General features: G+C 42.4%; 3 protein-coding genes across 9 annotated transcripts in view; 2 read left to right on the top strand and 1 right to left on the bottom strand.

The window, feature by feature from the left end:
• Positions 1–125, top strand: part of rgs19 (regulator of G protein signaling 19) — a 22,686-nt gene extending 22,561 nt beyond the window's left edge. For all 4 annotated transcript variants that reach the window (XR_013792373.1, XM_079529472.1, XM_079529473.1 and 1 more), the window contains one exon: positions 1–125. This exon is cut by the window's left edge. The gene's annotated coding sequence lies outside the window, so the exon portion shown is untranslated.
• A 4,502-nt stretch (positions 126–4,627) lies between these two features.
• tcea2 (transcription elongation factor A (SII), 2) lies at positions 4,628–15,436 on the bottom strand. Of its 2 annotated transcripts, none has more exons than XM_079528666.1 (10): positions 15,196–15,436; positions 12,535–12,597; positions 10,073–10,178; positions 9,718–9,796; positions 9,084–9,226; positions 8,561–8,617; positions 7,853–8,007; positions 7,589–7,735; positions 6,975–7,046; positions 4,628–5,025 (listed from the first exon to the last, which is right to left on the bottom strand). In XM_079528666.1, the coding sequence occupies exons 1-10, from the start codon at positions 15,262–15,264 to the stop codon at positions 5,017–5,019; spliced, it is 900 nt and encodes a 299-aa protein (XP_079384792.1). In that variant the 5' UTR covers positions 15,265–15,436; the 3' UTR covers positions 4,628–5,016. The 2 variants fall into 2 exon arrangements, with proteins under 2 accessions (XP_079384792.1, XP_079384791.1); XM_079528665.1 differs by having other exon boundaries at positions 9,084–9,229.
• LOC306942639 (KICSTOR subunit 2-like) overlaps positions 14,910–20,596 on the top strand; it is a 31,035-nt gene continuing 25,348 nt past the window's right edge. For 2 of the 3 annotated variants that reach the window (XR_013792321.1, XR_013792322.1), the window contains exon 1: positions 18,865–18,994. Coding sequence is in view for 1 of the 3 variants with exons in the window: in XM_079528647.1 (XP_079384773.1) it covers positions 18,977–18,994 (18 nt within the window). In the remaining 2 variants the exon portion in view is untranslated. Of the gene's footprint in view, positions 15,049–18,864; positions 18,995–20,596 lie in introns of those variants that run through there. The other variant, XM_079528647.1, reaches the window with a different exon arrangement.

The raw sequence follows: 20,596 nt of genomic DNA on the forward strand, positions 1-20,596 counted from the left end.
CTCAGTCTTAACCAGACTGGTCACTAAGAATGCATTTCTCTTAGTATTAATATTAATGTTATTTATTTTATATTTTGTTAAAAACTATGATATTAATTGTACATATAAACAGCAAACAGTGACAAGAGTTTAATTGATTTTGTCATTTTTGTCTTCTGTGTGTGCGTGTGTGTGTGTGTGTGTGTGTGTGATTTTGTTTTATTGCAAAAACAGCATATTCATATTTCTATCAAATTACTTTATGGATGCACTGTAACGCAAACATTTTAGAAGTGTATTGGTTGAAATTCACTGTTTGCCTATACTGTACCAAATAACAACTCTGTTCACGACTGCATGAATTCAACAGCCGCTCAAAATATATTGCAATCCCAGTCCCAACCAGTGTAGCCTCGGCCCCAGCCTTACTAATCTGCGAAGAGAAACGCCTGGTCACAATATAAGGCAGAGAGTGCATAGGCGGAAATGTTGGGACGGAACATCCATCAGATATATTTCCCCCGGATACACTATTCTTTTGACTAATCACAACACTTGTTTCATTCACGAAGAATGTAAACAGATTTGTAAAGCGTCAACGTCATTTCCTTGAGCGGTACTTCCGCCAAGATCCCGCTACTTCCGCCAAATGTCAGCTATGCACTCTAAAGCGTATATTGTGCCCAGGGTGCAACCGGTGTGACTTTAGGTGCAGTTCTTCCTTCTGGTCATCTAGTCGATAGTCATCTGTATAAGTGTACATATACGTACGTATATAAGTTATTATATACAGTATTGGGGGCGGCAGTCTGCTCAGACTTGCTGCACTTGAGCTCTTGCATACTTGCAGCCTTGCAGGCAAGGTGGCATGAAGGCTGTTGTCTTCTTCCCTTTAGCTGCACTGATCACACTCTCAGCAGAGAGCTGCCGTACTGAGCAAGCCAGAGGGGAAATATGGCTTTAGCTCAGTGGTGTAAAGATACAAAGTACATACTCTGTGGTATATTGTTTACTTTAATGGAGTATTAACAATTTTCAGTACTTTTACTTGTACTCCACTACATCTCAGAGGCTATATTTCTCACACAAAGTATGTGGAAGATTTTATAGTCACAAAAAAGTGTACAAAAGAGAACGAAATATAAATCAAAGAGTAGTAAATGAACACTGTGTTTTACTGTGCACCATACTACATACAGTTCATGTTAGTATTCATGTGGCCATGCATGCCTGTGTGTATGTGTGCATGTGCACGCATGAATGTGTGAATGCCAGACGTAATCTCCAATCAGACAGTGATTACGCAGTGACAAAGAAGACGCCTGACTGCAGGACTACAAGATTTACACCTCCAGGGCGCCTGCTGGCCAAGTGGTCCAGGCGCATGCCACATATAGGCTTTGGCCTGACAGTGTGTCGAGTCCCGTTCATGATGACCTTTGCTGCATGTCTCTTCCCTTCTCTCTCTCCCTCTTTCCTGTCTATCTTCACTTGATACTATCAAGTGAAATTATTATTTTATTATCAGCCTTTTATTGTATTTTTCTGTGTGGTGTTGTCCTGTGCATGTCTTCTCCCCTCATTGGTGTGTGTGATTGAATAGTAATGTGTGTGTGGCTCATTGATTACTGTAAGTGGTGTCTGATGAGCGGTTGGCTACTTTGCTACTACTGTAGATAGGTGGACCCTGCTGGTGACTGGCTCCTGTGTTGGTGGACTCCACTACAAAGCTGCCTGTCTCCAACACCACAGATGTCTTCCTCCTGACCAACCAAACCACCAACTGCACCAGTCCTCTGTGTTTTCAGTGTTTTTAGATTTTCTAGGGTTAACATGGTCCTTGGCACTAGATGGGTGGTTGTGTTTTAAAGGTAATAATAATTTTGTTTTGTTCTTGATTAGGATTTTATGTTCAGGGATGTTAAACTGGTGTTTAAAGCTGGTGTGGTAAGTTCGCTGTTTGGGGGCCAGGAAGGAGGGAGTCCATATGTTTGTGACACACCTGGTGACCTAGTGACCCCTAGGCCGGGTCGTAACACTTTATCCAAAACGATTTACTACAATGAGTGATCAAGATGGAGAAAATCAACCTGCTCATCGCTTCAGTATATCTTGCTCAAGGACACTTTGACAGCCAGGGACAGGGACAGGGAACTGTTCCATCCCCATGACGGACCCAGTCATTGGTCCGACATGCGGAAAACGACTGGATTATGGTTGGTGACCGGATTATGATTGGCGAATATGCGTTAAGGTTGGTGACCGGATTATGGTTGAACATGCATTAAGGTTGGCGAACATGCGCTGCTTGCGGTTATGGTTAGGTAAGGGTTTGAGGTAGGTTGTCGTTGTCGGACCAATGACTGGTCGGAACTTGCCCTGGTCCCAGAAGGCTGCCTGCTCTTCAGTACTTAAGCCACTGCCAGTTTGCTTGAACTCTTCGTTATCCCGTTTCTCTTAATCTTCTGTACAGTACAGCACTCTATCTCTCCTCTTATTTCTTTCCACTGTCTGTCTAGGGAACATGTTGCAGAGCTGCTGTCATGTCATTCATCAAACTCACTCACTCTCTCTCTCTTGTTCTCTCTGTACCCTACCTTTATCATCTTCCTAACCTGTACCTTGTTCTTTCTCTCTTGTTCATTCTCCGTACAGACATAATTAATCAAAACACAATATTCACATTTTTGCTCTGTCATAGCCGAGGGCTGGGAAACCCCATAGTGAATATAACATAGTTGAGATTAAGGTATTTTTCTCTTAACCCCAGCTGTCTTCTTCCCAACTTTGTTCTTTATCCCTTGCTTTCGCTCTGCCGCCCCTCCCTCTTTGTTCTCTTCTTTATTTCCCTCTCTCTCTCTGTCAAGTATAGAAATAGATCAGTGTTGTTGTCATAACAAACAGTGGACAAGGTTTTTCTGCTGTTTTCTGTTCAGTACCAACATGTCTGCTGTCGTGACCTCAACTACCTCTCTGTTGTTGGCACACAAGATAATAATTAGGCCAAGCAACAAAGGGGTGGAGCTCCCTTTTCTTCTTCTTCTTCACCAGAGTTCTTGAGAGTTCTTCCATGACTTTTCCCTTTAGGGCTACCCAGAGCCTTCTATTGAGAGTTGCCTCATTGAGGGGGTAGAAAACAGTGCCGTTCACATGGTTCATGAGACAATTATGCCCATAGACTCCAGTGCATTCTGTAAGGGCTTTGTCACTATTCGCCAATAGGTACTGTACTGTATGTACTTATCTACTGACTATTTGCATTTACATACAGAATACTATACAGTCACTGTAGAAAAGAGTCGTCCTAGACAGCAACCCTCCTCCTGGCCACCTGCGGTCACTCACTCCCCAATGTTCACTTCCCATTAGTGGCCAGCTATATAAACGGCGTGTCCATTCAGTTATTGTTTGGCGCACCATAAACTGGTTGCCAACTGCCGTAAAACAAAAAGAATAAGTTATTGTTTGGCAGCAGCAACAACTCAAGCCGGACTTGGTTCAGTTTGTTTATGATTGCATATGTTGCATTTTATTGGTTATTTGTGATAAATGTAATCCTCACCATGTTTGCCTTGAAACCGTAGAGAATGTGTATGTGTAATATTCACTCTAGTATCCTTGGAAAGTAAACGCAGTAATCAGTAACTTGGATATTGAATGTTATTTTCCCATGTAGTACTCTTAAAATGTAGTGGTAGGCCTAACACTGTGAAGCAGGCTGATCTACAATCTATCAGGTTGGTAGTGGCAACTTATCATTTCATTGGCTGCCGTAGTCACCTGTCTTTCTGATTGGCTGCCTCGTCTCTAGGCAACCAGACACACATTTTGGGCTTGTGTTTGTGCGCACAAACACCCGTTATGTGACACACCACAGCATAGCAGGGGATGTGCAAAGATGCGAGGGTGAGCTCAGGATGCTCAACTGGAATTTAATGTAGTGAATACTTGTGCTTTGCTGCACACCGGAGTCACACCAAAATTTCAAATCATTGAATTGTATCGCCAGAATGAACCAATATCATTCATGTATCGTATCGTCAACCATGTATCGTGATACGCATCATATCGCTGTTAAATGTATCGTTACACCCATAGTAACAAACCTACACCCAATGTTATGAAAACCAATCCAACATGAAATAATGCCTTTGTTCTGAGTCGTTTCTATTTCCAAATTATTTCAACCATTTTAGCCCTTTGATTTAATTTAGATGTCAGACAAGGCAGTTCTCTCTCCGATTGTCTGGCTAAGCCAGACTGACATGCTAGAAATGCTAGTCAGGTCCTTAAAAGCACAATACCTGCTGCTGTGTGAGGCAACGTAATACAACTTGACCCTTAACAGCCTTCTATCTCAACTGTTTACAAAGGAACTGTGCATGTGCCTGTACGAGCTGGTCATAATATACGTCAGTCACCCTTTGTGTGCATGTGTACATAATTTCTGTACGCGGATAAAGTGTGTGCGTATGCCGTCTGTGTGTAAGTGAACTCGTCTTTACCTAATCCTGTAATTTTTCCATGAATGACAGACTTCAACTTCAACCCCAGCCGTTTTCAGAGCTCTACATCTAACATGGAATACAGTAATAACCTCCAGATCATTAGAACACACTACAGTGCATAAAAAAAGAAACAAGCTGAATTAGTTATTGATGCATTATTTCCTTTTTATTTACACAAAGCAGTTTGAACCATTTTCAATAGCTCAAGACTGATTCATGTCAAATAAAGACATTTTAGAGTTACATTCAAAAGTAAACACAGCAAAATGGAAGTTCCAAAGATTTTATGTACCAGCAGCAATACTGGTACAGAATGAATGAAAGATGAGTTAAGAATTAAGTGCATTGTACAAAAAAGTTATATATAGGTTATATTATAGCACACAACTGGCTCCAAATATATTACAAACTCATGATTATGTGTATAAAAATATACAAAATAAAACAAACTAAACTAAAAAGTTTAACTGAAAGAAAATTCAACTAAAGTCAAGTTGTCTCATGATGCAAGTGATATCCACACCTTTCTTCAACAGAACTAGAGAGAGGGGGGGGGGGGGGGGAGAATACAAAAAAATAAGTTATACTTTAAAGATCAAACATTTAAACACAATACAAGTTATTGTTCCCAAAAATAACTTCCAAGACACTCACCAGTTGGTCAACATTGCTACATTCTACAGCAGAAACTCATCTTGTTAGGACAAGTTACAGACAATTGTATTTTTTTTAGTTGGGCAGAATAGAGCGTCGCAGTCCCGCCTCCTACCCTGGATCCTAGCCCTGGACCAGGAAATGAAATCCAATGCATTATTCTCATAGACATTTCTTAAAGTATTTATTTAAAGACGGTTACGCCGCGGACAAAGCCAACTCGAGTCGTGACAACGCATGACAACACAAACAATATTTTGGACCAAACAAATAATTAGAAAGAAGAAGAAAAACGGCAGGTTACAACACTTTTTGTTGTTTTTCTTCTTTGTAATTATTTGTTTGGTCCAAAATATTGTTTGTGTTGTCATGAGTTGTCACGACTCGAGTTGGCTTTGTAACCGTCTTTAAATAAATACTTTAAGAAATGTCTATGAGGAAAATGCATTGGGTTTCATTTCCTGGTCCAGGGTAGGAGGCGGGACTGCGACGCTCTATAGACATGAAAAATAGACATGAAAAGCAAGGTCTCAGGAGACAGAGAACTTGACATTTGAACTCGACTCTTGGTTGCTTGTAAATATTTATGTGATGTAAAAACACTAGAGAAGCTGGTCTTGGTGGTCTACATTCACCACTTAAATCCCTACTCTATGTACTTTGTCGTACAACAAATAGCGAAAATAGTACATCTACAAGCTCACTATGCATAGCATCCATATTGTGAACTTGTAGATCAACATTTTTTGGGGCCATTTTTTTTTAAATTGTTGCAAATTATGTAACATTTATGCCTATAATGACATGCCCAAAATAGTGACGGCACGTAAGTGGTTCAAGCATGTCAGCCACATGCCGGTAATGTGATAGATATGGGAGGCTGGTTGTGTCTGGTTGTGTCTGCATTTAAGCATGTCAGCAACATGCAGGTGGAAATAGGAAAAACGTTGTTTCCCACAGAGTTTAGGAGTTTCAGCGATGGGCTCAGTGCCAAGTGCTTATACAACACAACAAACTTCCTACAAAGCAGTAATTCCTCAGATGAGTCCCATTCACCTTGACCTAGAGCACAGCTAACTGCTAAATAAGGGTAGCACTCACAGAACCACAATGCAGAGAGAGAGAGAGAGAGAGAGAGAGAGAGAGAGAGAGAGAGAGCTTGAGCAGAGTAGGAGAATGAGAGGTGAGGGGAAGGAGAGGAGAAGGGCAATGAGGTTGTTGAGATGTAATCAAAGGGAAGAGATGAGGATAAGAGGCAGACGTGGGTAGAAACCAATGATCCATATAAGTACTCTGTGTTTTGCTGTTGTAGCTGTGAGTGTTGTTGTTTTCCAACTGAGAGGAAAAAGGCATAGGGAGCAGGATGCCAAACTTGAATGTCTGCTGCCATCTAGTGGTATCATGGCACCAACACCCACAGTCAGTGAGCATAAGAGCCATTTAAATTTGAGTGTCATCTGCACAATTACAGTAAGTGTTTTATATATATAATTTGGTCTATGGGGACCTTGTAAAAGTTACAGGTGAGGTCCAAGTATTCGACCTTGGTTAACTCCTTATTATGGAAATCCAAATGAATTACTATGACATAGTATGTCATGGCTTTTCATTTGATGCAGTTGCCAATGGAGAAAAATAGTTCTGAGGAGCTTGAGATATGAACCAATGAAGGACTGTGCCAGAAAATCCAATTCAGTTTTCCAGTCTTATGTTTAGCAGTATTGTATTGTGTACAGGGTCAAATGTAGAATGTAGCATACATATGGTGCCAAGTAGTATACTTTGTAGGAATGTGTATCTAATCTATAGTGCATACAAGTGTGTATGTTTTACCTTCCATCGGTTTCCACATCCATTGCACAGTACATAGGTGGTCATAGGCTCATCAGCACTGCGTGTCTGCACCTTAAATTCCACACAAACACACACGCACACGATTGTTGATCTGTTGGTCGTTGAATGGTTTTGGTTGACAGTTTAAAAGTCTTGACAGTTCTGGGGCCATGCATGTCCCTATACGTGTGTGTACAGTATACGGCGGTGGCTCAGGGGTAGAGTGGCCGGCGCAAGGTTGCCAGTTCGAACCTGGGCTCCCCCAGAGTTAGTCGAAGTATTATTATTATTATTTTTTTTTTTTTTTTGTGGCTTTCGCCTTTTATTTTTATTTTTTTATGGAGGGACAGACAGTAGGCTGACAGGAAATGGGGAGAGACTGGATTACCAGCCAAGGTGCCTGGACCGCTGAGCCACGGCCCAGGCCAGTCGAAGTATTCTTGAGCAAGACACTAAACCCCTAATTGCTCCCGATGTGCTGCTTGGTGCCTTGCATGGTTTCCTCTGTCATCAGTGTGTGATTGTGTGTGTGAATGGGTGAATGTAATGCACAATCTATGTAAAGCGCCTTGGATAACGGCGCTATATAAATGCACCATTTACAGTATAAGTACCTGCGTATATGTACAGTTCTTTCCCCGACACTTGCCGCAGACAAACATGTCTGTCTCTGTTCCTCCTTCTTTGGACAGCTGATGTTCCCTGATGGATTCTTTAGTCAGCGTCTCTCTCATCTGCTTCAACTCTGCACTGGCCATCTCCTACACACACACACACACACACACACACACACACACACACACACACAGTGCACATTTGTTCATAGTCTGCTAGTATTTCATGCAAACATGTACATGCAGACACACAGAGTATGGTACCTCAGCAGACATGTTAGCCATGCGTTCAGGCGTGATGTTTCCACACAGGACATTTCTTCTCAGATCTGGATTCTTCTGATCCTTCAGGTTGGAGATCCGACTCCTCAAACGAGCTTTATATTTCCCGTCTGTAGACTTAAACTCCTGGAAGATCAGTGGACCACAGCGAGTCAAGGACCAATATACACAGCAATGTATGCGTGTGGTAGGGTCGAGAAATAGTTTACAAAATGATTCCTATTCTGGGGCTAACATTCTCTGAAAATAGCAAATCTACAAGCTCACCAACATGTCGCATTGCAAGGCGATGTGAGCTCCCCCCCCCCCCCCCCCCCCCCCCGATAGTTATCGTATACGGAAAAAAGAATGAGGCCTAGTACAGAGTGACTCATTGGCAACTCCAGTCAACTAGTAGTATACTTAAATAAGTGGTTAATGATGGATATAAAAAAATACAGAAGTTGTAATTGTCACCTAAATCACCTCGCTATGTTTTATTTCTGGTACTTCCCCATTAACCTGTTATGCAGAAGTGAAATATTAGGTTAACTATTAACTAAGCTATTGTAACATTAGAACTAGGTCAAACACTATGAAGTTACTTTTCATACTGGTAATGTATCCACACACACTTAAATTAACACTACACCCAAGCGGGTGCATACAACCTCCCAGACAAAATGAGCCATGATTCATTATCAAGGATATATTCTTCAATCTGAGAAGCCAAATGCTCACAGTCGGCACCAATGTTCTTATGGTCATCTGAAAAGCACACATACAGATCATGTGTCACATGATGACAGTGCAGAAACACACACATGCACACACACTATATCATTTAGTATGATCAATGATGTCTGTCCGTCTCCCCATCTATTAGCCCCGTCGGCGCAGGCTGTCAAAAAATGTAAAAATCACACCCAGCTGTGGTCTGACGTAATGTCTGACGTAATGAAATCACACCCGTGTGAACTGGGTGACCATAGCAACCATGCTCATTTTTTGGTACGAACAGACAGACAGACACGTAAACTAACAAAGCCAGTTGTAGGAGTGGTTTACACCACTCAAAAATAATGCATTAAAAGGTTGTTTCAAGCAAACGAGTCGTTAAATTTATCCACAGCGTTGAAACTATAGAAATCTGTAGGAGCTACAGTGGAAGGGGAGGTAACAGATGGGACTACCCATCTGGATCTGTACAGCAGTGATACATCCATCTTCTCACCATCAGTTTGTAGTGCATTGACCAGTAGATCTCGACATTTGGTGCGGACGCTGTCTGTGGTGACTGGGGTGGGTGGGAAGGTGGTGAAGCGGGGGGCGCAAGTAGGGGAGGTGGGTGTAAGAGGGGGGTCCCCCTGCTTCTTACTGCTGAAGAGGAGAAAGGAGATACTGCATGTTAACTGTGTACGGTCATCTTACATTTGAATGCACTGTAAAATGTGTGTGTTCACAAACTCACTACGAAATTGCTGTCATAGTGGATTTGACAGTCATTTTTTCAGATGTTTTCGAATGCGTTGATTGACCACGAAAAGGTATACTGTATAAGTTATATAGTATACACATTATACAATTATATATGAATTAGCCTCAGTGTGCAAGGCCTTTACAAATGGACACATGAGGACACTGAGGATTTTACTCTGTGTGCTGTGTTTTATGGTAGTATATTGTTTCACTGTGTGGAAGTGTCTCAATTACACTTTAGTTTGTATTACATTGTGAACCAAAGTTTTTTTTTGTTTCACTGTACAATTGAGATCTCAAAAGACGTAAGGTTAACCAAACTAACAGATGTGCTGAATCATTCAGTCCGTGCAGTGACATCATCACTGAGGGACAGTGGGGAGACCGACCTCTTCTCACTGCCAGCGTCCTTGGATGTGGATGACCTCCTCACAGGGGATCCCTCTTTCTTCTTCTCCTCTGAACCATCTGATGTTGGTAAAAGGAAAGAAGCACTGGATCATCACACGCTATCCAATGCCTTTTTATTTGTAAGGTGCTAGATATTATAGATGCTAGATATTATATATTAGACAAACATTCAATGCCAGGTGCATCCTCATCAGTCAATTATCTGTTGGAGATCACACACCAGATGTAAAATGTTTCTCAAAAGGACCTTTTTGGACTTTAAGCTCCTGTAGGGACATTGACATTCAGTACCATAATAGTATAAATATTGGTGATGCACACACACAATCCTACCCAATAGTTTTTTCCAGGACTTGATGAGGGCCTTGGCCAGGGTCTGAACCTCCTCCTCTGAACTGTGCTTCCTGACAGCGTTCACTGACATCCCCACCCGAGTGGACTGACAAGAAAAACAGACAGAGAGAAGGACAGCATGGGGGGTGAGAATACTGTGCAACAACAAACAGAGCAAGCACATGGAAAGATGATGTGATATGGTATGATTAACTGGCACTGGCCTTCTGTTAATCATACCTACAACTAGGGTTATCCCAATTCGATCACGTGATCGGAAATCGGGGCCGATCACTTCATTTTCAAATGATCAGAATCGGATCGGGATCAAACAAACGTGATCAGGACATCCCTAGTATCAATATTATATCCATATCATGATATTAGACTGGATATTGACTAATTTGGGATATTGTACTATTGTGAATCGTGATATGGCATAAGTGTTCAAATGATCTCTCTGCAGTCTATTTATGAGCAGGCTACATTAAAGGCGTAGTGAAACGGAAATGGTGGACATTTTATTTTGAAGTTTCAGATGGTCTCAAGTTGAAACACCGCTATGAAGTTTCTGAACCAATCAGAGCGTCGCATCCCTTCAGGGGATGGGACGGTAGCTAGGGGCGGGTAGCTATGCTACGCAGGACAGCGTGTGGATGTTTGTTTACAAATCAGATAGTCGTCCAGCTTTACCAGTTTACTCTTAATGTGGCTTATTTCTACCCTATAATGGTTTCAGATACATTTTTAGCGTGATGATTAAGTTGAAACCGAGTAATACACTTTCTGGATGTTATCTTGAATGGGAATAAAAACGGAAGATTTCTGTAATCAGTAGCAGCTGTGCAGCCTGTGCTGGACGGATGCGGAGATATGGGGAATTAAACTGGTGAGCTTCATTTTTATTGGCTTTTATCGATGTTGGCCTCGAAACGTCATCACGCAGCACGTTTTTGTTTTCAGGAAGTAATAAAAAATATATTTTTATGGACATTTGATATAAAAAACACACAAAAATGAGAATTTTCCCATTTTTTTGGCATCCATTGTTAGGTATGACCATATGATGACCACGGATATGGTCTAAAAGTGTGAAAAAAGTATTTTTCATTTCACTACACCTTTAAAACAGGCTCAAAAAATCGTCAGTGATGTTAGCCATGTTTTAAATGGCGAGTTAGTACTTTTGCCCTCTGGGAGAAGATACAAAGAACCTAAGTGGAAGTACATCAGATTTAAAAAAACGTTACCAGCATCAACTAAGATGTTGAACGAGGCTCTGAAACAGCAGTAACTGTGTGAGGCTAGATTATCCACATCATGTGTGCCATTGTGTAATGTTGTGTCTTCCTTTGTAATGTATTTTTGTTTGTCATTGATGGACAATAAAGTTTACCTTGACCTTGATCGGAATCGGATCGGGGGCAAGAAAACATGATCGGGACATCTCCACCTACAACCATTCCATAGCCTGTGTTTCTTAAGTGAAAGCTGCATTATGCCACTTTCCTGTTCTACCCCAGATTTGAACATGGGTCTCGTGGTCAAGCTGAGCTCAGGGGGGAGAGGTCAAACCAGAAACAGGATTGTGTCAAAGGTCCCCAACTTGTATAAGTAATATTGCATTAACTCTACTATATACTCTACCATACAGATTGGACAAATTAACATTGTATTCACGTCTCACCAGGTCCTCTCCTGCTCTCACCAGGGTCACCTGCAGGACCTGTGCGTTGCACCAGATTCCCAGCACCAGACACTTCATTCGGGAGTGGTGGATTCCGCAGGCTCCACCGGCAAGGCGGCTTGACTGGCCCTCCTAAAAGCCTCACGTTTTGGGCATCCTCCTCACAGCGAACACAGGCTGGGGCGCTAACCCAAACTGCTTACCCGGGTGCCGTCTACATTCCGGCTGCCAACCATCTCACTCAACCCTAGTAATTGTTTGTGATTGAATTTGTAGACGAGATAAAAATAAATAAAAAAAGCTTGAAGGGTATACGTCTTCTATGCCTTCTATTTTAATGCTTTTGAATGTAATAAGTCATTCTTTAGAGACACATAACAATACAGAAAATATGATTCAGATTCGTATCGCACAATAACACTTTGCCAGACATCTCCAATGTAAAGTGGCGCTTGTGGTACATGATTTGTAGCTGGCTGCTGCTTTACAGTATGGAAATTGTAGTCATTAGCTTGGTTTGATTTGCTTGGCAGCAGATTTGAACCTGAGCCACCTTCATATGTGTTTCCGGTTTAGATCTGCTGCCGAGCCAATCATAAGAAGCAATGGGAAACTGAATCGGAACAGGATACTGGTATTCCAGCTTCTGGGAATCCAGCATTACAGTTATGGACAGAGCCTAAAGGCCCAGGTGCTTAAATCATAATCTTGTTGGTGTGCTGAATGTTCTGTGCTGGTACTATTGAGGACAGAGATGGGTGGTGTCAAACTGTACCTGCAGTGTCTCTAGTGACATCTTGGTGTTCTTCAACTCTCTCAGTAGGTCAATGGCACCATCCTGGACAAATAAACAGACAATAACTGAATACACAAAACACAAACATAATAGCAACTACACTTCCAAGAACATGAGACGATGTAGGACAGTGTATCAGAGAGCGAGAGGGGCACTGGCACATGTGCACTGTAAACTGATCCAAGGGGGAGGGGAATTTAATACGAATATATTTCTGTGATTGATGTACTGCTTTGCAACTTAGTGGTATCGTCATGATGCCAGTAGATTTTGACAGACAAAGGAAGAGAAGCACAGAGAAAGAGGGAGACAGAGCTGCAGAGAGTGAGACAAACATTCCCTGTGTGGAATACTGACGCTCCGAAAGGAAGAAAAGTTGGATTTTGACCAACACTGCCACATCAGACACACACGCACGCACGCACGTACGCACGCACGCACGCACAGTACAAGCAACAAACGGGGAGAAGAGAGGAGAGAACCAGCAGGGTCAGTTTCTGCTGCAGCTACAGTCTGAAGTGCCCTTGAGCTGTGTCTATACCTACTGATGACTCATGGAGGTGGGTGAAATAAATAGATGATTAGAATAAGACATTCAACTGCTCTTTGAAACCAGTTGAATGTTGCTGAAGCCTCAAGTGGGCTAAGAAAGAGGCAATTTCAGGGTTTCTAACAAGGTCATTCCATGTTCCCAGGATCCTATAGGCGAGGCGTGCAACTAGAATAAATCAAATCACACCTGTGTGAAGTGAGGGCGCTTTTATCATACATCATCATGACATAAAATAGACAGTAATGTATGCCTATTTGCTCAGACACTGACGTAAAATTCTCCATTGTCAATGGGAATTTAATATACACTATGCCCATTTGCTCAGACACTGACGTTTGTGTAGGACAAAGCCGAGTGGAATAGTAAGAGTGGCGACACGCTTTGATCTCGCCGCAAAGCGGTGTGCTATGGGCTATATTTCCAAACTATCCCATTGAGATAGAATGAGCACTTCCGCATTCCATTGTTACAATGGGAGTCAACGCTAGTGTTGCCACTCTCTTACTAGATTACTCTGGGACAAAGTTTGCCAGGATTACTGCATTACTGCAGTTTTTGTGAGGGTACCTACCCTAGGGGACACGGGGAGAACATGCAGTTCTGTGTCTGTGTCAGTAACTAGGACGCACAGCTAGCCAGTCTCGGTGCGGGAGGCGGTACAATGGGAAGTCAATAAGGAAGTCAAGGAAGTGAGGAAGAGAGAATTTCAGAGCAGCCAAAACTTCAAAAAAATTACTTAACGGCATCGGCGCTTAATGCGATTTCTCCCACGTTTCCGTTGTCTTCTATAGCCGCTTTATGCATCTTTGAAACATCTCACCAACACTCAAGCGGAGTGCAGCACGGCGTGAACGGAGGGTATGTACATCCGTCTCCCATGGAGAGTGGAATAAGTACTGAGGGACCCTGGGGTACCGACGTCCAAAATTCAGAAACGGTAACCGAGGGTCCCGAAAGGGGCTGGTGTCATCCCCTGAGGTGTGACAGTGCTGCACATATACAGTATATTCTTGGGTGGTAAAGTTATACCAGAGTATTTAGAAGTCCTTAAGGTATGAATTCAGTAGTACTGTACAACATCCTCTGATATGGAATCATGAAACTATTGCCACATATTAGTTCAACTTTATCACATACTAGTTCAACTGCCAGTCAGCCACCACCACCCACCCATCATCTCCGATCAACCAACCGATGTGTCGATATCATTGATACTAGAGCCATAGGGGTCATTCATTAACTCTATGGAAGGTCTTTCCTATTATATTAATTATTCTATGGACAATAATAGTATTTAAACCCAGAAAGATTTGTCTAAGTAGGCTAATTGCACACAGCACTGTTGGCCTTAACAATGTCTAGATATACTTTTTTTCTAACCTTTTCTTTTTCTGTGGTATGGTAATTAAATCAACTTTAGTAGTATGGTGAGAAAAGAGACTAATGGAGATGCAAAAATATTTCCATTGACTGAGGCCCAACTGTTTTCACAGCATTTGTCAAACAATCATTTTTGCTGCACCCCTAATCCCCCCTAACACAGAGAGAGAGAGAGAGAGAGAGAGAGAGAGAAAGAGAGAATAATACTACTCTCTCGTACATAACAGCACTACTAAAGTAATTATGTCAACAACAAAAAGCTGTGCGCAAACATCGTGTTTCATGTATGATAATCCGGATACAAGACACATTTTATCAGTATGCTATACATGCCAAAGCTTAAACTCAAGGAGGTGATGACGAGGTAATTGATAAAAGGTGTGGCAGGCAAATCAATCTCCCCAGCCAGTGAGTGCTTACTTCCTGGCGACTGAGTTAACAGGGGAGAACGCCAGCGCAAATCAAATGTACTAATGATTACGACTCGACGTTATTTGATGTGAAATACGAAGGGGTTTCGCCGACACAGCATAAACATCGGTAGTCCAGACCATGAACAGGTACAAACACAACAACACACCACCACGCTGTTTTCTAGAAATCTCTCTACACAGTAGCCTACACAGCAGAGGACGTCATGCTGCTGCATGCTTACCTGACTGTTTTTGGGACGTTTGTAAAATACCACACTGACCAAATCCACTCACCGTGTTCTTCTTCTGCACCATTTTGTCAAGTTTTTTGGCGATCCGCTCAACCTCCTGGTCTTTCACCATGTTCGTTCTTTTATTTCTCACTTCTACCACGGGTTATTGACCCCCATTTACATGCGGGAGAAAAGCCTCGACTCGTTCTCTTCTGTATCGGCCTCTTCTCTCCCTCCCTCTCTCTCTCCAGTCCTGAAAAGCATCCACCTCTCGTCTCTCCAAACCAGCTGCGTTATTTCTCTCTCTCGTTTGTTGTGTGACGAGTTTGGAGAGTCTGACTGGGATTTGTAGTTTTTAGATTGATCAAGTTTTGGGCTGACAGTGAACCGTTATGCCTACAAAAGTTTAGCTACTTTTCATGATTGGTCTAAATATGATCTTGATTGGAAAGCTTAGTTAATTTTAAACAAAACAAATCCATTTGACAATTTGATTTGTAAAAAAAACAACTCCTTTGATTTGTTAAAGGAAAAATAAATCCTCACTACCGCTCTAAAGGAACAACAGGTGCCTGCAAATAAGCCATAGGATTTCTTGAGTTTAAACATTGTATTTCCTGTTTTATTTTAGGGTTTTTTCCTTAAACGTTTAAGTATTTAATCAATAGGCCTATTACATGTTTTGATGCAATCATAACATTCTTACTTTTATGATTTGCCTTTCAAGGTGGAGCATATATTGTCCCTTACTAGTTGCTTTAACCACATTTGTTTTTAATAATGGGATGAATCTAGAGTTGCAATACCCTCCATTGACAGCCCATTGATCCAAATCGATTGTATCGCTTGTATTAAACAACGTTAAACTCACAAACATTGCAGCTGTAGGGCAACTTGAACCTCTTAAAAACGACCATTCGGTGGTACAGTAGGTAGTGCTGTCGCCGCACAGCTAGAAGGTCCTGGGTTCGATTCCTGCTGTGGGGATGCTGTGGGCGCTGGGGGCGTGTTCTCTCTTCCCCGTCATCAGTGCCCATACCCAAGGCAGGGTGGGTGAAAGGGCCTTTCTGTGTGGAGTTTGCATGTTCTCCTCGTGTCCCCTAGGGTAGGTACCCTCACAAAAAACATGCATTAATCCTGGTCTCTAAACTACCTCCCCCTGGACAGATGGAGGCGAAAGGAACTGGTCGGAATAATGTGTTCCTTCCACGCGCTATATCCGGCCGGGGAAACTCTCCCCTGTCAGGGGAGATTACATTAGATAATTGACACTTGGGTGAAAAAATGGGTTGCAAAATCATCATTCAAGGAGATTTTTCAATGAGTAAATTCGGGTCGACACAACTCATAAGTAGCATTTATATGATCTGTGCAGTGTGCACTCATTCTTGCCCAGGGGGAGTTTGCTCTGCAGGCTTTTATGTAAGGACTGATGAAGAAGACGTCTTCTGGCCCATGGACACTCCATGATACTGTAAGAAGCAAAACAGGCTAAGCCCATACCCCATACTATGAGCCACCAGAGACTGCCTCTGGCTGCATAAGACAAGCAGAGTGGGTGCAGGAGAAAGCAGTCAATGGGCAGCAAGTGTCTTCAGTCTCATGGCCTGCCAGACAGAAGCAAGGCCATTGCCATATCGGTCTGGCTGCTACCGGTGCAGAGAACCAGACTCCCGATCCTGAAGGCCTTTACTGCATGTCACCCCCCCCCCCCCCCCCCCCATCTCTCTCCCCATTTCCTGTCAGCCTACTGTCTGTCCCTCCATAAAAAATATAAAATAAAGGAGAAAGCCACAAAAAAAAAAAACTGTTTACTCCAAAGTACTGTACAAATTCCACACACAAAGCCACACGTGGGAGCGGTTAGCACTGATCAAAATACATTTTAAAAATCACATCCGTATAAACTGTACTGCAGGGGTTCTCAACGAAATGCTTTGGTCATGTCTCATGACCCCCTCCCCACCCCCAATACAAATTGGCCCCTACGATAACTGTAATAATAGACAAAATACACCATACATAAATACTGGAACCAGATATAATCATTAAGGAAAGTGTATGCATGTACTGTGTGTACCAAGCCCCCAGCAAGGCTGGCCAGTGTTAAAGCTGCGAAACATAGTGGTGAGAGCTGGTACCCCGTGTAGCTGGAGTTTAACATTGAGCACTCGTTTGCACTTCCACATTTGACCAAAATTTGGTGGTCAAATGTGGAAGTAGAGCGTTCTTCCGGGTGCTTCAAAACGCCACTGAGCAACTTCTTGAATGTACAGGGTTTGATGAGGGCCCAGGTAGGGCCCTGTACAGGGTTTGATGAGGGCCCAGGTAGGGCCCTAAAAAATCGCTCCTAAAAAATCACAGCCCCCTCACGCATTAGAAGGACAATATCAGTCACCAGAACCAAGGACCCAGCCTGTGTCATTTTAGCCTGGCTAATAAGCCAGACTCAAATCACACTGTCGTGTGGTATTTGAGTCTGGAGATGCTGTGTATGGATCTTGTTTCCCGGGGGGCGGGTTCAAACATTTTGTCTTTGACGCAATTGGTCAGTGCACTGTACCAAAGCCCGCCCATATTGCATACCGTGTCCCGATTGGCCACACCAGTTCTCTGGTGTAGGAAATGGGTGTACAATTGAGCCTCTCCAGACCGTAATCCGCCGGCAGGCAATTTTTTTTTTGCCAACGGCTGATTCGGTCTGGCTTATCAGCCAGGCTAGTGTCATTTGGGGTCCCACAAGGGAGTGTTTTGTGCGCTTACAAGCTACTTGCATTCTTAACTTGTTTAACTTGATTCATCCATCCGAGCCTCAGATGAAGATGATGTAAAGCTGCAGGCCACTCTTGGTAATGAATTTAACAACATTAAGACTTGGCTGACACACAACAAGTTATCCCTTCATATGGCTAAAACTGAATACATTTTATTTGGTTCCCAGCCCAGGCTGCACAAATTGGCCTCATGTAGCATTTTTCTTGGGGGCCAGACTTTTCCTACAAAATCCGCTACTTGGCTGGATGTTAGATTGCAGCTTGGGAGATCAAACTAAAGGCACGTGAGAAAGGTGAATAGCAGAATCAAATTCTTAGCCAGAAAGGTGTAGATTCTGGATACGGCAGTTTTCGTTTATTAGCAAACTCTGGTTGTTCATGCAATTAGCTCATGGTATAGAGGCCTATAAACCATCCTACAAGAGAAGTTGCAGGTTTTTCAAAATGGGCTTGTCAGAGTTGCCTTGGGGCTGCCCTGAGTACCTTAGCATTCATTTTTAGAAGAGTGGTGAAGTTCATTTCCACTGCAGTGACTGCACTAGAGCTGTACTTTCCCAACTTCAAAACGAATGAGGGAAAATTCTCATTTAATGTATGCACGAACAACAAATGGAAATGTATAATTACTTTACAGTGACTTATAATCACACTAGAATGCATTATAAAACATTGTTATAATGTTTTACAACTATGGCAATTATAATACACTATGATCCATGACAAGACAATCTGTGGGGGTCCAGCAATTATTCAATATTATAATACTTTAAGTAATTATTACATGCTTTATTAATGTGTTATTATTATTATGAAGCATTATGAGTATTAATGAGTTATTACAACTTTAATGTATAATGCATTATAGACATGGGATGAATAGCAAGTAAATAAATCGGTATTGCCCAGCCTATGTTTGTATAGATAGGCACAAATAGTCTATCCTTTTTTTATGTTTTAGGAAACGTGAGATATAAGTAATACAGAGTGCCTGGGTCTTTGCATGACAGGAGCGTCCACCCTGAGCCAAGCTTGTGCCTGACCGGCTACATACGAATGGACTAGCTGACGATGATGCCATTTCAAGAGGTAAGTACTTCATTGGGGTCAAATTGGACACCCTCCTTCTTTGGTGTTTCATTAAATATGTCCATACCTCAGTTCAGAGGGCTCAACAGCGACATCTGGCATCCCGGTTGTACTCCCCTCCACTCTAACCTCTTCTACCCGTCACTCCACTCGTCAACAAATTCAAGAATAATAGCCAGAAGAACTCATCCACATATAAACAAAAACTGTACGGATTTACGGACACTAAACGATTAACTGTCACAAAAACACCATATTAACCCGCTTATGGCCAGTGCCGTAATTGACGCAATGAATCATTAATAGTACTTTACTGTCTTATCTTAGAAATGCTCCTGCTCTTGGTTGAACAGCACTGATTCAGACAGGAGTATATACTGCATCTGGACACTAGATGTCAGTGTTGTCATGGCATGTCATAAAATTAAATGGGTCATATCCAGATAGGGTGGCTGCTGGGTGAGAGTTGCATGTGTGACTAAAATTGTGTGTAACATTGTGGTTAAGATGCTTGCCACGCCTCTAGAGACACACATGCCCTTGCTGTCTTGTTCAAATCCTGCCTGAGGACTTCCTCCAGTGTCTCTCCTACGTTGTATCCCTCTCAGCTTTACTTTCTGTAACTGTTTTAATGTAACTGTCCAGTGCAGCAGTCCAGTAGGTAGGAGACCAGGTGCAGAGTTCAATTAACACACAGGATTTTACGGTGTGCCACTATGGACGAGAGCATCTCCTATATTGTAATATATTGTTTATTTAAACCAAGTAATTTCATTGTGAAAAGGAAGAGCCAATATGTGTGTTTGGAGAGAATTATTTGGTTTATTGTAGAAAATATAAAGGTTTGTGTGTGTGTGTGTGTGTGTGTGTGTGTGTGCATGGCTGCGGGAAGATATTTACAGTAGGAGGTGCTGAACGGTCAGTAGGGAGTGCGTGCGCGTTAGCGCACGTTGCAAAATGCACGTGCACGCACCTTGTGCATGCGGGTTTTCTCACATTTTCACAAGGAAAAGTGGCTTTTACTTTCCCGCCACTCGCATGATCGAACTGACACAGGCAATTAACTAGGATAAGGCGCCAATACTGTGATACAGCATATTTATTAGGCCTAGTAGTAACAGAAATCTGTTTTGATTAAAAGTATTATTATTTTTCCCCTCCTGTCCGAGGGGGGGGCTGTGCCTGGGGGGAGGGGGTGCTCCAGCCCCCCCAGAGCACCCCTACTTCCCTCAGGTGTGTGTGTGTGTGTGTGTGTGTGTGTGTGTGTGTGTGTGTGTGTGTGTGTGTGTGTGTGTGTGTGTGTGTGTGTGTGTGTGTGTGTGTGTGTGTGTGTGTGTGTGTGTGTGTGTGTGTGTGTGTGTGTGTGTGTGTGTGTGTGTGTGTGTGTGTGTGTGTGTGTGGTGTTTGTCATATGACTCGGTAGTTTCTGCTTTTATTTATGTACTGTTTATTGGTTTTCAGTTTTTTCTCACAATGGTATGTCAAAGTGGAATTATAAACTGTAATAAATAGTAATTTAAATTATACAATCAATAGCAAAAATAAAATGCTGTAGAATAAAACAAATAATTCAAAATATTCTGATTGAGCATTGTGAATGAT

Source organism: Electrona antarctica (genome assembly GCF_951216825.1).
Source record: "Electrona antarctica genome assembly, chromosome: 2".
In the NCBI taxonomy this organism is placed as follows: Eukaryota; Metazoa; Chordata; class Actinopteri; order Myctophiformes; family Myctophidae; genus Electrona; species Electrona antarctica.